We start from the raw sequence: 13,318 nt of genomic DNA on the forward strand, positions 1-13,318 counted from the left end.
ATAGTAGAATTATTATCTTCATTTTACTAATGAAGAAAAGTTTAGAAATTACTGTATAAGATCATACACATACACACACACACACACACACACACACACACACACACACACACACTTTTATTCTCTCATAACAATTCTGTAAGAATTAGGATGCATTAAACTTAACTTCATTCAATGGAGCAAGTATTAAGCCCCCTTCCCACATTTTTAAAAATAAAAACGAAATAAAAAAATAAATGAAGGAATCTGCTAAATAGTAGTAAACAACAAATCACAAATTAAATTAACTGTAGGGGTAGCTCAGTAATAGAGCCCGTACGCAGCACTCATGAGTTCCTGGGGTCCGTCACCAGCACCACACAAAGAGTAATCAATAATGCATATACCACAAGAATGCAATATTCATCAGTTTTAATTATGTTACCTTTTATTATTTTACAATATACTTCAAAAATGCCATTACAGTTGCCTTAACTGCTCTATAAGACCTGGAATAAAAGAACACTTAGAATTAGAACACACAAACATTAAGCTGAAATACCTACTTGTACTGAACCATTAATACCAAAGGGTTGTAGTTTTTTAAATAAGCAGATGTGTGGCAATGAATAATAAAGTTAAAACAGAAAGTAAACTTTGCTTTAATGGCTACAGAAAGGAGGTGGTTTTTATTTCCTTTTTCAACACATCTGGTTCTGGCAGCAAGTAGTAGTATGCATTTAAAGCAATGTGCCCTGAAAGCTTATATCTTTATATCTTCTGTTTGTGTGTATCACTTTAATCAGAGACCAGACACATGAAAAAAATATTGTTCTTGATACCATCAATATCTCTCGTTCCCTAAGGTCACAATACTAGTGATCTCAAAACTTACTGGTGATGACACTTTACAATTATTTCTCTCCAGTAATACTGGATGCTTTTAATTTTCTCTAAAAGACAAGTGCTGAAAACACCAAGAAATCCTCCAGGGTCGAATTGTCGCTTCACATTCTCCAAGTAGTAAAATAGCAGCTCTACATGGTGATGAAAACGAATTTCCATTTCTTTGTATTAGTTTTTAATCATGTTAACATTTAAACATATCTGAATATCGATGGATTTCCAAAAAGAAAATCTTAGTTGACAAATATTTTAGAGCTTTAATAAAGCATCACATACATGTAATTAGCTATTACCTACCAAAACAAAACAAAACAAATTAAAAAACCACCATATGTATGTATATATATTTACTTATCTTACCTTCACTGAAGTTTTTTTCTGGCTGGACATGAGAAACAAGATTAAGTGCCAATGCTGGCTTTATTTTTTTATAAACAATAATTTGGGTCTTTTTCATTCAATGTGACTACAGCATTTTCATAATAAACTCACAAAGGCAATACAAAGAAATACCTACTAAACAGGTTTCTGCCAGGCAATTCATGTTTTAAAGTTAAGACTCTACCAAAGTGGCACTATGGCATTATAGGCATTCAATTTTTGTTTTCTTTTTTCAAGTTTGTCAGTTCTTCACTATTATTATTTTTTCCCCTAGCAGGAGATAGTGTGTAGTCAGAAAGTAAGGTTGAGAGACCATTTACAGTTTCTTGCAGTCTCATGGTGGATTTATCTGAAGAGCGGATATAAACCAAAGTGAACACTAGTCAACTAGAACCACATTTGGTCACATTCAAACAGTTCCAAAAGCACTTTGCTACTATATATGTCTCCTTCTTAACTGATTCCATGTTAATTTTATTAAAATTGTAACAAATAAAATTGCAAAGTTTTTGTAGAATTGTATTTTTAGGGAACTACTATATTCAAATTAAAATATTTCAATTTGTAAAATGTCATTAGTAATATCGTTTCTAAAAACATGGTTGGCAAAATAAAAAGGCACAAAAGGGGATAAGAAGAAATATTTTCAACTTTCAGTGAAGAGTACCAAAGCATGTATCTTTCATGAAGAAAAGTAGAGAAAAATGTTCAGTAATTCATGCACAACTTGAGCTATGAAAAAACTTCTCTTCTGATAGATCCTGAGGCTTGAGGAGAAAACAAGTTTTCCTAATCACATGCTTCATGTAAAATAAAAATATAAAGCTGCACATACATACACGTTTGGTTTTAACAGTGGACCCATTTTGTTTTTTTAAAAAAGTGAGGCAATTAAACAAAGAAAAGCAAAACCAAAATACCTTCATAAACAAATTTCAACTGTAGCCTCTGTCCTTTTTACCACTCAGTGGGGTAAAATGTCCAATAAAATGTAAAATGCAGCATACACAATCATGTAATCTAAAAACTTTTCATGATAACTTATTGCAAATTGCACTTGACAGTTCACCACAACAATGGAAAACTGGCCCCTTGTTGGTTTGCACAGTCCTTGAGCCCCAAATTGAAGTTGAAGTCACCAATAAAATGATCTGGATAAAAAGTTTGCAGCTGTGCTCAACCAGCTAGCTCCACCCTCTGGGTGTGAGCCCACCCGGGATACTGCTTTGTCCTGCTCTTTAGTGGGACTCTCATCCTCAGGCAAGTAGTCAGGCAACTCTGTGTTCTCTTCTACTTCCACAGGAGTATCTTGGAATGGGACCAGCATCTGACAGAGAATGTGTTAAGAGCTAATTACAAAATCAAATTCATATACATATACATGTCCTAAGTTAAAGGTCAACTTTATTCCTCATTCTAAGTACCATATTTATTCTCCAAGGCTCTATTTCTTCTAAAATTTCCTCTTACATGATAGAAGGCTCAAATGCTGACCACTGCATCAACGCAGAAAGGAATAACTACAAATAAGAACTCAGATGTTCATCTGCTGAGGCCCTAGGAATAAATAAGCAACCTCTGTCTATATAAAGACAACTAAAGCAAGTATCTGGCTACTCTGGATTCCTAGAGACTCACTGAATCCAAATGAGCTCAAGGCATTAGAGGTTCATTTTCTTTATCACAAAAGTTATTAGAAGGAGTAGCAATGGACAAGAATTTTCATCACACACTAGCCCAATGACTGCACTTTTATTTTCAGCATTAGCAAGACCAGTGAATGTTAGGAAGAAAGTATTTTTAATAATGAATACATGAAAACCATGTATCTTCCATATAAAATCAACAAGATATCTGCACTGAGATTTTTTTTTTAAAAAAGCTTTCTTTATAAGTACAGACTATAAAATATACAAAAGATCTCTCTGTATTTCTAAAAAAAAATTGTTAACCAAGAAACACCATATTCTTATATATGTTAACTATTTATCTAGGAATACAGTAGTCAACAAAAATAATTGAGAGTCAGAGTCAGGTATAAAAATAAAATAAAACTGTTACCTCTTCCCCACTTTCACTTTTCACAACTTGCTGAGCTTTCATAACCTTGGTTGATGCTATTGCTGATGCCAAAGCCTGGGTCAGGACAAAAAGGAACAATTTTGAACACTGATTTGTTTATCTATAACCGCAAGCATATTTAGTCACTGAAAATACTAACCTCTGCTTTCAAATCTGAACGAATTCGTACCACACATCTTTGAACAGCCATTTGAAAAGTGAAGCTAATAACGCCTTTAATTTTTAACAAAGCCTCTTCACATAGATTTCTTCGAGACTGAAAAAATAAAAGCAAACTGTTGTTAAAACAGGTAAAATATTAAAAGGGAATAAATCAACTTAAGCTACACTAAAGTAGTCATTACAGTCACATGTCACTTAACAAAGGGATATGTTCTAAAAAACTCATTGTTAGGAGATTTTGTTATATGAACATCATAGAGCATATTTACACAAATAGATGCACAGCCTACTACAGACCTAGGATATGTATAGCCTATACTCCTTACCGGACTGAGTATTGTAGGCAACTGTACACAATAAGTACTTCTATATCTAAATGTATCTAACATAGAAAAAATAAAGTAAAAATATTAGGTGATAGGAATTTTTCAGCTCCATTAAATCTCATGGGACCATGATTCAATATGTTGTTCACTGTTGACTGAACATGATCATGTAGTACATGAGTATGTTTTGAAAGGAAGGGAAGAAAATATATCTATTTTACTTCTTCTATTTCATACTTCAGGGCAGAGAGTGGGGTGCTAAGTCAAGTTAATTAAATTTTATAAGATCAACAGAATAATAATTTCTGCTAGATTTTTTCATATTCAATATTAATATATAGTTTTAATAATTTTTATCAAAAAGAAGGTAGCCTTGGGGCTGGGGTTATGGCTCAGCGGTAGAATGCTTGCCTCGCATGTGCAAGGCCCTGGGTTCGATCCTCAGCACAACATAAAAATAAATAAAAAGTTATGGTGTACAACTACAAAAAAATAAATATTTAAAAAAAAAGAGGGTAGCCAATATTAATTTGCATCTTAAGTCAAAAAAGCAAACGAATAATATGTGAAAATGTGCCCCAAAGCAGAGAATCAGAGGTCAAAGGTATTTATTCTCTGGTCCTATTAAAACAACAACAACAACAAAAACTTACTAGTCTCTGCTCTAGCTTAAAAATCTCCAGGATAAATTCTAAGACTGAAGTTAGAATTAGCAGGCATTGGGCATTTGAGTCACTATTACTTAAACATTGTTCCATGGTTATTTGTAAATATTACTATATCTTACAATTATCATACATTTTCTATGGCTACTGTTTTAGTCTCAATGACCATCAAAAACCTTTGTGGTGGAGCTGCGGTTGTGGCTCAGTGATACAGCACTTGCCTTACATGTGATCCTCAGCACCACATAAAAATAAATAAATAAAGATATTGTGTCCATCTACAACTAAATATTTATATTTATACTTATATTACCTTTGTAGTTCTCATTTCCCTCCAATGTTATTCACAGCATAATATACCACAGCTTTCAAGCAAGATCTTGCGCTTATGCCACTGATTATTCCAACTCTGTCTCATCTTACTTCCAAGGTCTAGTGCCTATAATTAAGTAACTTATTTTGGCTTTTGATCCTCAGGAGATTATTCTTATCACTTCACCATCACTAACTCCAATAGGACTTTTTAATTTTTATTTTTCTATCAGACATATCTACTTGGATATCAAGTCATCACCTCAAACCAAGATCCAAAGTAGAAATGAATTAAAAAGTAGCTGAATTATATCTCCAGTCTACACACAAAATCACTACCTTAAAAATTCTCCTGTTTCTGTAGTGAGCCCAAATTCTGACCCAAAATTTCAAAGGGCATGAAAATCTGCACTTGACCAAGATCTAGACCACACCCAGTTTTCAAACTCTTTTCTACCTCCTTTTAAACAACTCATGGTTATTGCTTATTCCTTTCTTCAGCATTTTAACACTACTCAGGGAGATATTTGGGTTACAAGTCTGTGGCAGAGTGCAGGCCCACAGCGGGCTCACCAGGTGCACAGTCTATTGAATCTATTCTGCCAAGAACTGACTTCTGTGAAGCCCTTTTAGGGGTGTGGTACAGAACAGTGGCATGTTTCTCTCTGTCATGGATTTAATACCAGGTAAACTTAAAAAACTATGCACAGGACATATAGCATGAGATTTAAGATTTTATAAATATAATTCTTTATTTTAAATGTGAGGAAAGTGAAAAACAGAAAAGTATCCTTCCTATTACACAGAGTTTAAAACTAAATTCCAACAACATGAGACAGAGAGAAACAAGATTCATAAAGTCATCTCATTTTTAACTGTCTGTCTCCCCTAATGAAATTACACCAATTTTGGTTATTGCTATATCCCTGGTACCCCAAATGATGCCTAACACTAGGTGTTCCTTTCCAGTACAAAAGTTAGTACAGGATGAATATTTCTAATTTAAGGAAGTATTAACAATATATTGTGGGATTCATATGACAATCAGAAGTAAAAGATATGAAAAAAGTGTAAGTATACTGTTAAAGTGTCTTATACTATACATGAAATTATACAATATTAGTTGAAGCTACACTGTAAGTCAAAGATTAGAAAATAAATCATAAACCAAGGAATGAATGAGTAAAAGAAAGAACTGTAGCTAATCAGTTAATAAAGGCATAAAATAGAATCTCAAAAGTGATCCACCTAGTTCAAAAGAAGGCAGAGGAAAAAAAGAAAACAAAGAACCAGCAGGACAAATAGAAAGGAATCAGCATTAAAAAAAAAAAAAAAAAAAAATCAACTGTTCAAAAAGTTCTATTAAAAAGGCAAAAAAGTTTAGACTGGATAAAGAAGCAAGATCTAAATACATGATATCTGGGAGAAATTCACTTGAAATATGCCCAACTTGTTGAGAGCAAATCGGAAAGACTAATACTAAAAGCAGACAAAGTAGAATGAGTTCAGAAGGATCCACATGTTATGGAGAACTAGGATTGTATTTCTATAATACTCCAGAAGAATTTGTATAATTAATATTATTTCTACCTTAAATGTTGGATAGAAAATTTACCAATGAGGCACCTAGGCCTGAAGTTTTCTTTAAGGGAAGGTTTTTAACTACAAATTCAACTTAATAGATATAGAGCTAATTAAGTTATCTATGTCCTCTTGAATGAGATTAATCAGTGTCAAGTCATTTAAGTATTTACATATTATGCTTTCAATGTCTACAGGATGTATGTTTGTGTCCTCTTTTATTTCTGATGTTGATAATTTGTGATTTCTCTTTTTTCTTAATCAGTTTGGCTATGGGTTTATCAATTTTATTGATCAAGTCAACAAATTTGATTTCACTGATTTTTCTCTATTGTTTTCATTTACTAATTTCTACTGTTTCTTCTCTTCTATTTACTTTGGCTTTAATTTGTTCTTCACGTTTCATTTTCTTAAGGTAGAAGCCTAAGTCAACAACCTGAAGTCTTTTCTCTTTTGTATATAAATATTTAGGCATGTGCTAATGAATTTCTACTCTAGACACTATTTTGGCTGCTTTCAACAAATTTTGATATTATACTTTCATTTCTATTAAATTTAAAATGTTTTCTAGTTTTTATTAATTTATTCATTGACCTATAGTTTATTTTAGAAATGTGTCGGTTTCTCAAATTTTGGAGGGATTTTCTAGATACCTTTATGCTACTAATTTCTTTTTTTTTTTTTTAATATTTATTTTTTTAAATTCTCGGCATACACAACATCTTTGTTTGTATGTGGTGCTGAGGATCGAACCCAGGCCGCACGCATGCCAGGCGAGCGCGCTACCGCTTGAGCCACATCCCCAGCCCTATGTTACTAATTTCTAATTTGCTTTCTTTGTGTTAAGAGGACATAGACTTGTCTTATGAACCATAATATAATCTCTTAGTAAATGTTTCCTGAGCACACAAAAGAATGAATATATTCTACAGCTGGGTATGGTAAAATATCAGTAAATATTAGGTTAAGGTGATCAATAGTAATATTTTTTTGAGTCTTCTGTAGCATCACTGGTTTTACTGTAGACTTAATCTACTAATTGAGAAAGTGTCATTGAAATCTCTAGCTCTAACTATGAATTTTGTCTGTTTCTCCTTGCATGTCTTTCAGTTTTTGCTTCATGTATTTTGATGATCTATTATTAGATGCATAAAAGCCATTATGTCTTCTAGCACATAATATCCCTTTTCACTGACATAAAATACTGATATTGGGACTTCCTCTTAAGACTATTAACAAATAACATGAAACAGTTTTAGTTAACATGATTTCTTTTTCCTCTTTTATGAACCACATGTTGAAAAAACACTTACCGTATCATCAAGACCATCTATGTGCAAAACCACTGTTTTGGCACGTTTGTTTGTAGTCCCCAGAAAAAACTGCGCTTTCCTTCGACGTGAATTCACTTCATTAAAACTATCACCATCTGCCATATTGGAGGACTGAAGAATGTCATAGATTTCAGAGGCCAGAAGCTTTGTTTCTCCTGGAGTTGTAGTCCTTGTAAAGACATATTTAAATTAATAAGCAGTTACTTCTACTGATTCTGCAATTTTATTTCTCAACTTTCAGGAGCCTTGTTTCCTTCATCCTGATGCCTTGCTCAATTCAAATGCCATAATGTAGAAAGCATTTTAAATTTAAAAACAATAATGCAGAAAAATCCTATCAATATAGTGGTACAAAACCACACTGAAATTATTAAATAGAAAACCAACTAATAAGATCAGGTTATACAACATATCCCTGGATCATCACTAACATTTAATTCTTAATTTGAAAGTAAATGAACTTCAAAAAAGTACAATGTTAAAAAAAAAAAAAAAAAACACACATAAAAGGAGGAAATAAACCATGCTGTTATTCATATTATCAGATAATTCTAAGATGAGATCTTAGAACATTCAAATCAATTCTATTTTTTAATTTATGATTTTACATTTCTTTTACAAACCATGTATGTATCATAAAACCACAACTCAAAGTTTTCATTCTTAAACTTTTAAAAATCCCCATTATACCTACAAATGAGCTCAATTAAGTTTAAACCTTTCAACACACATTGGAGGTCTTAAAGTCTGTCCCCATTCAGCTATCTAAATCAGCTCCTTTTATCCTTTTATAATTCTTCAGGTTAGTCCATTATGATACCAGAAGATATCTTCTAGAAAGACCTTGCATTTTCACATATTCCTCTTTGCTGTTCTTTGTCCTGTAATGCTTTCCATGTTTTCTTCAGCCAGAAGTTCTTTAGCCAGACCACAGGTTTTCTAACCTAACTTCTACCCTTGAAGTCTCAGTTTCATCACTGCCTTCAATATGAACGCCCCATTATAGTCCATTTCTCACACTACAAAGTAGTGTTTGTATTGACCTTAATTTTCTATTTCTTTTACAAGTATATAAAAGCCTTACTAGGATATGTGTTCTCTTTATACCTTCCAGAGAGCCTAAAAAAAAATCTGTATATCAAGTAATACTTCAATTTATAATATTCATATCTAGCCTAGACATGTCAGATTTTCTATCACCCCTGGAACTAAAGCTCCATATAGCTAGAAATGTACAGTGCCAGGCACTCAATCACATGAGGTGATTTTCTTGGCCAGTTTACTACAAAGATAAGTTACTTTAGCTCTGGGTTGCAGGAAATTATCAAAAAACCTATTTTGGGGGTTGGGGATGTAGCTCTCAGTGATACAGCACTCACCTAGGATATGTGAGGACATGGGATTGATTCCCAATATAGCAAAAACAAAATAAAACAAAACCTTTAAAGCCTGTTTTTCATTTTTAAGAAGATGTCTCAGCATGTTTCACAATAGTGATTTAACAGATTATTAAAAAGGTGACTGCAGTTCTCAGATATTTTAATTATTAGCCAAATATAAGCTATAGAGTGTGAGGATACAATGGTTAGAAGTACCCAGAAATTTAAGAGGAAAAAGAAAAAGCTGGTATGTTTGTTACAGCTTTCCACCTTCAGTAATCTTCAGGTGTTTGTATCAAATAAAAAAAGAATCATCTTGCTTGGCAAGGTGGTAAGGCTTGTAATCCCAGTTACTCTGGAAGCTGAGGCAGAAGGATCCCAAGTTTAAGGCCAGCCTGGGCAACTTAGCAAGACCCTGTCTCAAAATAAAAAGGGTTGGGGGTGTAGCCGGGTGAAAGTGAGTTTGTCTAGCATGCGCAAAAGCCCTGAGTTCAATCTCCAGTAAAAAATAAATAAATAAAAACTAATGACCTTCATATATAATTATTTTTAAAACACACTATTCCAAAACTTTTTGAGAGAGAGAGAGAGAGAGTGGTGCTGAAGATGGAACCCAGCGCCCGCACATGCCAGGCGAGCACACTATCATTTGAGCCACATCCTCATTCCTCCAAAACTTTTAATGTATTTTATAATGACCCAATAGTTATTTGAGAACCTGATATAAATTTAGAGACCATTTAATAGGGAAAGTGAAAGTAAAATTTTTTTCCTAAATCAATTTTGCTCAGTCTGGCTTTGAACTTGCTATCTTCGTATCTCAGCCTCCTAAGCTGATAGAACTACAGGCGTGCACCACCACACCGGGTTTTCTAAATCAATTTTAATGATATTATGTCCCCACCTAAACCCATCTATTTTCTGTTCTATCAACTTTTAAGACAGATGGTTTAAATTGATTTTGACACTGATTTTGAATTACAGCCTCAAAGTAGGGATACTAACCAATGTTTGAAAAAGTTCATAAGATGGAAATTACTGTTACATATTACTAATACCACTTAAAATTTTTTAATAGTGATAAAGACACAAAGATATATACATCTTATAATTCTTCTAGTAAAAATCATTAAGAAAACATCCCATGATATAAAACTAATATAAAATAGCCCTATATGCAGTTAGGTAAAGAAGTTTGAGAACTTCTCCTGTCCATCAGAACTTTCTGATGATAAAAATACTTTCTTTAGCCAGATGACCACTGAATACTTCATTTTTGCATAGGTGGGGATTGACCCAGGGCCTCCAGCATGTTAGCCAAGTATTCTACCTGAGCTACACCCCCAGTCTCCTAGAAATTTATTTTTAAATTTAATTTTAATTAATTAAAACAATTGCTAATGGCTACTATATGGGACCAGTTTTAGGAAAAACGAAGGTCACTAATAATAATAATAATAATAATAATAATAATAATAATAATAATAATAATAAAAGGTTCTTTTGCTATCAGTTTCCTTAAACCAGCCTTTCTTTTCTTGGTGAATTATTGTCCTCATGCCTCTGACTAACCATTTCTCTAGCACCCTTACTGAACTGTGGTTCTACAAAAGAATTTAGCTCCACAAAAACAAAAAAAACCAAAAAACCCCAAAACCTAACAACTCTCTTATTTTCTCAATTCTCCTAAGGAGAACTGTGCTAGAATCAATCCATATATATCAGAGAAAAGATAATCCATTTCCATCTAAAGAGTTCCTTAAGGCTTCAGGGTTTAATTCTTTCATAAACCTATTCTACTAGTCCCCACATTAGCAGCCAACAGAGCAAGGGAGGAAATGGCCATTTATTCATACAAACAATTTGCAGAAGTGGTACATGTACAGTTAAGACAGTGTATCATAGCTTCAGGAGGTTGCTCACACTACTTTTATTAGAAAGTTAGGAATTAACAACAAAACTTCATAGTCACATGGGCTTGTATGTACTTAGATTAGCAAGAATAGTCATATGAAATATTAACTACTCCCACCAGAATTATTTTAAATTTCTATTTCATAGTTTAACACACTTACCACTTTCTAAAAGACTTTTTTTTCTCCCTTTTTGGTGAAAAACCATGAAAGATTCTTAATGTCATTAATACTTTTTTTCCTTGCAGTGCTGGATATTGAACCCAGGGCTTCATATATGCTAGGTAAGCCCTCTACCACTGAGCTACAGCACCAGCCCCAATTTCTCCTTAAAATGGAAAAATTTTGAAAGGGTATAAAATCAATATGATGGTCTCACTGTTATTTTAACTGTCTTTCTGGTATACCTCACAGGACTCATTTTATTGCTAACTTTTTTTTTTTTTAGTTGTGGATGGACACAATATCTTTACTTTTATTCACTTATTTTTATGTTGTTCCGAGGATTGAACCCATGCATGCAAGGCAAGCACTCTACCACTAAGCTACAACCCCAGCCCCCTATTGCTAACTTTTGGAGGTGTTTACCAATATCAACAACCACTTCTCCAATTCTCTAGACATCAGCTGGGTATTCTACAATTCAACTTTAACACTGACTATTTAGAGTTGGTGTAAGTCTTTACAGGTTTAAGGTCTCACTTCTACAAACTTTCCCTCATTTCAGATGCCAGTCACAAATACTGGGGCCCAAGGTTAACTATATTTCTGTCCAACTTGATTATAAATATGGTGAAGGTTCCCACAAATTCCCTTTGCAGGTTCTTAACTTTGCTGAACTCAGGAAGGCAATATTCTTATGTTTACTTGCCTATTATATAAGGATATAACTCAGGAACTGCCAGATGAAAGAGACAATATAAGGTAAAACAAAGGGTAGGTGGGGGGTACAAGGAGCTCCCATGCTATCCCTGGCATGCCACATTTCCAACACCTTGAATGTTGACCAACCCAGAAACTTTCCAAATCTCATGCATCTTTAAAGAGCTTACTCTTTAGACCTCTCCATCTTCCTAGAGGGCTAAAAGTTACAATCCTCTAGCCACTCATTTTTCTGGTGACTATGTCTGTCCTGAAGCTATTTAGGGCCCTACACTAAGTCATTAGCATACTCTCATGTGTGATTCAAAAAGGGTTCAACATGAATTTACAAAAAAGACACTGGCTAGGGTTTGTAGCTCGGTGATAGTGCTCTTGCCTCTCATGTGTGAAGCACCCTGTTCAATACTCAGCACCACATAAAAATAAAGATACTGTGTCCATCTACAACTAAAAAAAAAAAGACTGTTATTACTCAGAAAATTCTAAGAGTTATAGAAGCTCTGTGTCAGGAATCAGGAACAAAGATCAAATACATTTTTTGTATTATATCATACTTTGGAAATACCACTAATTAGTTGTCTATATTGAAAAGTTTCAAAATGTTATTTTTTAAAATTTGTACTAGTTATACATGACAGCAGAATGCATTTTGATACACTGTACACAAATAGAGCACAATTTCTCATTCTCCTGGCTATACATGGTGCAGAAAACACCAGTCATGCAATCATACATGTATATACGATAATAATGTCCCTCTCATTCCACCATCCTTCCTGCCCCCACACTCCCCTCTGCCCAATCCAAAATTCCTCCATTCCACTATCCTTCCTGCCCCAACACCCCCTACCACTCCCCCCCCCCATTATGGATCAGCATCCACTAATAAGAGAAAACATTTAGCCTTTGGTTTTTTGGGTTTGGCTTATTTTACTTAGCATACTCTCCAGTTCCATCCATTTACCTGTAAATGCCATAATTTCATTCTTCTTTAAGGATGAGTAATATTCCATTGTGTACATATACAATTTCTTTATCCATTCATCTGACTTGAAGGGCATCTAAGTTGGTTCCATAGTTTAGCTATTGTGAACTGAGCTGCTATAAACACTGATGTGGCTGTGTCACTGCAGTACGCTGATTCAAATGTTACTTTTTAAATACAACTGAAAAGTGAACTCTGACCTTTATTATGTATCAAAAATTATTTTCCAGCCAGGTGCAGTGGCTCCCCAGTTCCTAGGGAGGCTGAGGCTGGAGGATCACTTGAACCCAGGAGTTCAAGACGAGCCTAAGCCACAAAGTAAGACCCCATCGCAGATAATAATAATAACAATAATAATTTTTATTGGTGTTGTGTGTGGTCCTGGGGATTGAACCCAAGCAAGTACTCTATCACTGGGCTACACCTCAGCC

General features: G+C 33.9%; 1 protein-coding gene across 4 annotated transcripts in view; it reads right to left on the minus strand.

Moving 5' to 3' along the window:
* Positions 1–405: 405 nt before the first annotated feature.
* The window catches only part of Armc1 (armadillo repeat containing 1), a 35,987-nt gene continuing 23,074 nt past the window's right edge, over positions 406–13,318 (minus strand). For 3 of the 4 annotated variants that reach the window (XM_071602324.1, XM_071602325.1, XM_027932909.3), the window contains 4 exons: positions 7,708–7,897; positions 3,488–3,604; positions 3,328–3,402; positions 406–2,593 (listed from right to left, as the gene is read on the minus strand). In XM_071602324.1, the coding sequence (XP_071458425.1) occupies positions 2,402–2,593; positions 3,328–3,402; positions 3,488–3,604; positions 7,708–7,897 (574 nt within the window). In that variant the 3' untranslated portion in view covers positions 406–2,401. The remainder of the gene's footprint in view (positions 2,594–3,327; positions 3,403–3,487; positions 3,605–7,707; positions 7,898–13,318) is intronic. The other variant, XM_027932911.3, reaches the window with a different exon arrangement.

This window comes from Marmota flaviventris, chromosome 15, assembly GCF_047511675.1.
Source record: "Marmota flaviventris isolate mMarFla1 chromosome 15, mMarFla1.hap1, whole genome shotgun sequence".
Taxonomy (NCBI): domain Eukaryota; kingdom Metazoa; phylum Chordata; class Mammalia; order Rodentia; family Sciuridae; genus Marmota; species Marmota flaviventris.